General features: G+C 47.1%; 1 protein-coding gene across 1 annotated transcript; it reads right to left on the bottom strand.

The window, feature by feature from the left end:
- Positions 1-2762: 2762 nt before the first annotated feature.
- Positions 2763-3535, bottom strand: LOC104612186 (small ribosomal subunit protein uS9-like). The gene has a single exon (XM_010279528.3). The coding sequence runs from the start codon at positions 3443-3445 to the stop codon at positions 3011-3013; it is 435 nt and encodes a 144-aa protein (XP_010277830.1). The 5' UTR covers positions 3446-3535; the 3' UTR covers positions 2763-3010.
- Positions 3536-6691: the final 3156 nt, after the last annotated feature.

Raw genomic sequence — 6691 nt, forward strand, 5'->3', positions numbered from 1 at the left:
CTTTTTATCAAAATAGAAAAAAAACAAGACTTGTGATCAACAGAAAAACAGAGAACTCTATGGGTAGGAGATCACAGTATGCCAATTCATTACATTTCTCACCGAGATGGCCCAGCCAAGAATGACAATCTTTGTTTTGCGCTCAATTTTTTTTGATAAGTAATATAAGTTTATTGATTAAAAATCACAAGTAAAAGGTTACAAAGAGCAAGCTCCCCATAAAGAGGCGTGAGATGCCGCCTCTAAACTACATCACACAGCTTACAATTGAGCCCAAAAGAAATGGTTCCTATATCTCCCTTGTTTGGCTAGAAAACCTGTCATCCCATTTGCTGATCTTCTTTCCCATTGAACTCTGACTGTTATATTAGTAGTTAAGCATTCGAACCTTCTTGTAGCCCCCCTATAGGACCAAACTACAGTTTCCAGCTCTTTCAGCCAACCAATAACCAGTTTAGAGTCACCCTCAATTAACAAGTATCCCTTTGCATTAACTGAGTGTTCCTTGCCTATAGGACCAGAAAATAGGGCTACAACCTGGTCCTCAGCATTTTTGAAGACTCCTCCAATTCCAAACGGCCCTGGGTTACCAATACTACTGCCATCAAAATTTAACTTAATAACACCTTCTTCAGGAGGTCTCCAATCCACCAAAGGTTTATTTCTTGCAGTAGAACTGTTGGCAACTTGCTCCCAATTTCTCCAGATGTCATCAAAGGAGAAGGGTAAAAAGAGGTCCAAGGACTTTACCCAATTTATAGCCCTATTTAGAGTGCTTTCCCTTTGCTAGTCTCATCCCTTTCCTTGTCATTGAAGGATTCTAGCATTCCTTTCCTCCCAAACATTCCTTGCGCTCAATTGTAATATTCTGTTTTTTTTATAGGAGGTAGCATCCCGTGCCTCTCTAAGGGATGCTTGTAATGATGTTATCTTTAGAATTAATAAAATATAAGCTCATTTATTAAAAAAAACATAAAACCAGAGAACATTATAACATTATGGCTAGGAGATCATAGTCATCCAACTCAGTACACTTCTCAGAGAGATGGTCCGAACAAGGAAGATCTACCTTCACTGTCAGGTGATTCAGTACTAAATGGTTGCCTTTCAAGGGGAACGCTGAATCCAGTTATGAGAAAATTGGGACCATCAAATTCAAAGTACAACCATTCAAAAGCCAACCCCCCAAACCCCAATGATCTGTACGAGTAGAGTCAAGATAGTGGCTAGGTTTCCTAGTATAAAAACTAAAAAACCACTAACTAGTAAAATAGGCTGTTGTTTTTGAGAAAATGTAGCAAAGATTTCATTAATGTACATGACAAGATGTACAATAGTGGAGAAAAGAAACACGGAGGTTACAATGGGAGATTTCTGTAACTAAACAAAGACTCCCAGAAAGCCAAACCAGACTATGCATTCATGTCATCAAGGATGCCTCTTGCTTCAGTTTCCAGGGAATTGAATCACCTTCAATAGTTAAGTCGGAGAAACCGAAATCTATGGCCATCCTAATTCCAGTGGGAGCAGCCAGCACCTCAGCCTTTGTAGGATCCCAGTTCCTATTGGGACATCCCACAATAAATGTTTCCAACCCTCCACTTATCACACCTACGATTCCTGCATCACCTGGATTCCCTAATGCACTGCCATCAAAATTTAATTTCACCACTCCCCCCTGACACTTGGGAGGCCCCAGATGGAAGGACAGATTGCTATGGGAAGAGTAAGGGTAGCTGATAACATTTCTCTGCAAGTCTTTTATAGAGATTCCATGGAACAACCCAGGACTCACAATCCACATGTTGCAAAGGTGAGATGTGGATTACAACCCAGGACTCACAAATCAGCTCTTCAACCAGTCTAGCCTTGTTATCAAAATTTGGCTGTTTCTTCCATCTCAACCACCTCTGCATAACAGCATGGATTACTATTGTCCAATAATTTTTTTCCCTTCTATTGAGCCCCCTACCTTTCCATTATCAAAAAAGTCCATGACAGCCCCTGGAGCAACCCAGCTATACCCAGAAAGGTTTAAGAAATGGTTCCAAATTTTTTGTGTTTCCTGACAGTGTATTAATAAATGATTGGAGATTCTCCACTTCAAAGGCAGAGAATACAAGTGCGGGGAGAAATATAGAGACAGCCACCATTCTTCTTTTGTAAGAGATCTAAGGTTTTAGATTCTCTTCAGACTAGTTTTCCAAACAAAGAAACAAACTCTATAAGGAATGTGAAAACACTAATCTTCTTTGCAGGGACATGGGTATTAAGCACCTATGTGGTCAATGCCTTGAAAAGGACTTTAGTTGAGAAGCTACCAGTGGCGTGTAGATTTCAAACACATTGGTCAGGGGCCGAGGGGGAGATAGTAGACTCTTTTAGGGAGTGAAGAAGATTGGTCACTTCAGCAATTTCCACATCCCTTAAAGGCCCTTCTAAGGTACAGGCTACAGTTGTTTCCTTGGGAAGGAAAGGAAAGACAGACCGAAATGGTGGCTTCTTGGTCAGCAGGAGACTCAAATTACAGTCAATAAAAGAAACCCTAAAACCTAATCGTATATTATGAAGTTCAAAGCCCTAATCTATCAAAAACTCAAAAGACATCGAGCGTGACATTCTAATTTCCAACAACCTGAACCTAGACGCAAACAATAAAACTGAGATAGGATTCAATCCATTAGACATCGTAGTTTTGCAACTCTATAACACAATTCTCGTCCATGAGAAACATTAAAAAGAAACTGCCTTGAAACATAATCTACTGCAATCGGAACTTGTGTTAAACAAGCAAAACAATCACATCAGTCATTATAGAATTCAAAATTCTAGGACTTGATAACTTAAAACACTATATAGTCGATGCTCAAAATTTTCAAAAGCAAACTTCAAAAATGGCTAACATCACTGGATTGCTCCTTATGAAAACCCTAAACAACCTGAACCAAAAAGACTGAGCCAACCATTGGACTCCAGATAGACTAATTTCTTCAAAAACAAACCTAGTTTTTCAACGGTAAGATTTCTGAAACCTGGCACGCGCACCCCGTCCACCGAACTTCTTGGGCTCGCAACGACGAGGGTCGGCAACAAGTAGCGTCCGGTCGTATCTCACCAGGATGTCTTTGATCTCCTTTTTCGCTTGTTCATCCACGTACTTCTGGTAGTAAGCAACCAATGCCTTGGCTATGCTTTGCCGAATTGCATATATCTGCGAGGTGTGCCCACCACCTCGCACTCGGATTCGCATATCGACGCCGGAGAATCGGTGCCTCCCCAGCAGAAGGATGGGCTCGTAGGCTTTAAATCGAAGAATCTCCGGCTCCACTAACTCGATTGGACATCCGTTGATCTTGATCAGACCCCTGCCTCGCTTACAGTAGGTGACGGCGACAGCCGTTTTCTTCCGGCCGAAACATTGAACGGATTCTATTGGCGACGACATAGTTGTGCTTCTTCTTCTCCTCTCTCTCTCTAATGCTCCTAAGTCCTAACCCTAACCCTAAAAAAGTTTCGAAACAAATGCAGAGAGAGAGAAAATAAGGCGTAGGTGTTAAAAATTGCTACTCACTCGCGAGTAGGATTAGAGATATACTTTTACACGCGTTCTGTACATCTCCAATTCAACTCGCGAGAGTACCAGTGTTTATAGTGTTTAATTACACGGACCCCTCTTGTACTATATAGTCTTTGTGACAAAGACCCTCTGCACTTTTTTATGATAAAGACTCCTTCTGTACTTTGGCTGTTAGACAAACCCCCCCTCCGTTAATACTCCCTCACTTAACTTCGAAAAAGATTCTCGCTTGACTATTTGGAATTTTTTAAATGCCCAAACTACCATTTTCTTTACATTTTATTGTCTTCTCCACTGAAGTTCACCGAAGGGGCTATAGTAAAGACGGTCGTTTTAGGACATTTTGTGATGGAGGTAAATTTGACCCGACCTCTTGATCGTCCGATACGTGGAAGCAGCCAAGGGTGACTTGAAAAGAACGACAGCTCGGCACGGCAGTGCTTAAGGCACGAGCTCCAAGAAGATGAACCCCGAGCTCCCCCAAGAGGGACCTGTGACCCGAGCTCCCCAAAAGAAGTTCGAACTCTCCCCTTGGCCCCAAACCTTGCGAAGAGCACAAAGGGCCACAACCCGAATTGGCCCACCCTAAGGCAGTTCGAGCCACACTTCTATCCGAACTCAAGACTTTACCTCGCGCACCACTCCGACACTGTCTCCTGGCCACCGAACTGAACCACCGTACTTGACACCAGAGCCCGTATCCTGAGGCGGCGCAGCAGACTGACTTGGGATCTGACGCTTGACAGCCACACTTCAACGACCACCTGCCACCGCCACCTCCAGTTACAGAGACGGCTCCGACAAATAGAGTAGTGGCGGTTGCCTGCCCCAACAGAGGTGACGACACCCGAACTGGCAGAAGTGCAGAGGTAATGATACCCGACCTGACAAGAGCTTGGGAGTGAGTGCGCGAAGTGGTTATAAAAGGCCCTCTTCCCCCTCCCCCGAGAATGGAGGTACGTGATAACTTTGTGCTATTTGGTCTTGATCTTGCCTTTGAGGAAATACTAAGTTGAGTTTCGGAGCACTCTCACTGGGTTCCTCCCCGGAGACTCCTCGCCTTCTTCTCCGTTTCAGGCACCTGTTGCTCCAGTCAAAGGCAAGGTCGTTGACAGCTAGGACCGACCGGATTGCGCTACATCATTTGGCGCCGTCTGTGGGATCCGCTTCTAAAAGCCTCCCTCTAAAACTTTCGTAGCACCTTCTGACCAAGAAACCCCAACACCCATGGCTTCTTCCAGTAATGCTGGACGTAGCACGGAGATGAACGCCACCGGGGAACAACTTCAAGTCCCTGTGGTATGCATTGGACAATTCACCATCCCCCTTTCGGTGGATGGGACCCCCAGCCTGAGTACGCCGCGAACAATGGTGCCTATGAATCTTCCCTCCGTGAACGTCCCCCTTCCTCCTTCTGTTGGAACCACCTTTGCTGAACCTACCATTGTTCCCCCGGCAACTAGCCAGAACCAATTCGATGACCTGATGCATAGCATGCGGGCCATCCAAGCCCAGATGCAGCAGCTTTAACAACAGCAAATCCACCAGCAGTAGATGCTGCACCATGTCTCCCAGTACCACTACCAGTAGCAGTTCCCCCAACTGCTTCAAAGTCAGCTTCAAAGTCAGCCGTAGCTCCCACCTCGACACCCCACCGTTAGGCGAGCCAAGCCCTCCCCTCAAGGTGGGCGCCCCCACCAGGAGGCTTCCCAAGCTCGGGCTCCCCAAGCTCGGGCCTCCTAGCCTCGGAGCCCCTCTAGGAGCCAGGCCTCATCCCCTGGCAGGAGAGAGTGAGCTGCGGCCCCCGCCTTGCCACGCGCCGATGGATCAGGAACCCGATCTATCAAAACAACATCACCTCGGCACCCTCAGGACGGGCTCCTGCACACCGAGAATTGGTTCAGCGCCTTAGCCGCGGACTACCCCCAACAGTCCAGGCCCATCGAGCTTGGGAACGCTGAGGCAAGTAGTGCCAACGTTGGGCCTTCCAAGTAGTAGAGGCGCCATCGACGAAGTCGCCGAACTGCAACCCGCGTCCTACCCGAGCTTCGAGGCAAAGAAAAAGCGAGCTCGGACGAGGTAAAAGCTACCCTTGTCCTCTCAGTCTCTTCCCCCCTGTCATCAGGACTCCTTGCAGTCCCCATGCCCAGAGACTTCAAACTCCCCCCACTTACAAGTATGACGGGTCCTTTGACCCCAGCGACCATGTCAATGCCTTCCAGTCCCAGATGCACCTGGCGAGAGCTAGCGAGTCCTATATGTGCGTAGCCTTCACCACCACCTTCAGAGGAGTGGCTCGCACCTGGTACAGGAACCTGGCCCCCGGGTCAATAAGGAGCTGGGCCCAGTTCGTACAAGTCTTCACCACGCACTTCGTAACCAACAAGTAGTGCCCCCGAACCGAGGAGAGCCTCCTTGGCGTGGTCCAGAAGGAAGGGGAGCCCATTCGCAGCTACATCAAACGGTTTAACGACGCATGCCTACAGATCCCACGCCTGGACCCCGCAGTTCAGCTCGCGGCAGCCAAGATGGGAGTGATGCACAAGGAGTTCAAATGGCACATAGTGGCCAACTAGCCCACGACCATCGCCGAATTCCTTGATCTTGCGGACAAGTTCATGCGAACGGAGGAGGAGATCCATCAAAGGATTGGGGGCAGGTTTGAAAAAAGAAAGAGAGAAGAACTCCCCAGCCAAGGAGACAACCGGAAGGATCCAGCTCGAGCGCTGAAACCGAGCCAGCCATTCCAAGCTCCTGTGGCAGATTGGACAGACTATACGCCCTTGAACACAAAGCGGGCTGAGATCTTAATGACGATCAAGGACGCCCCGTACGTAAAGTGGCCACCTCGCCTAAAAGGGAACCCAAACGAGAGGAACAAAAACCTATACTGCAGTTTCCATAGAGATCATGGTCATAGTACCGAAAATTGTAATAATCTCCGCGACGAGATAGAGGAACTCATCCACCGCGGGTACTTAAGAAATTTTGTACAACATAGTAGTAACAATAATAATACTAATAATAGTAAGACAGGTCGGCAAGGGGAGCGCGGCAAGGATGCTCCTGAATCTAGCAGCAGGCCGGCCGAACAGCCACAGAAGCAGCCTCCGG

Source organism: Nelumbo nucifera, chromosome 4 (assembly GCF_055504915.1).
Source record: "Nelumbo nucifera cultivar China Antique chromosome 4, China Antique-T2T, whole genome shotgun sequence".
Classification (NCBI taxonomy): domain Eukaryota; kingdom Viridiplantae; phylum Streptophyta; class Magnoliopsida; order Proteales; family Nelumbonaceae; genus Nelumbo; species Nelumbo nucifera.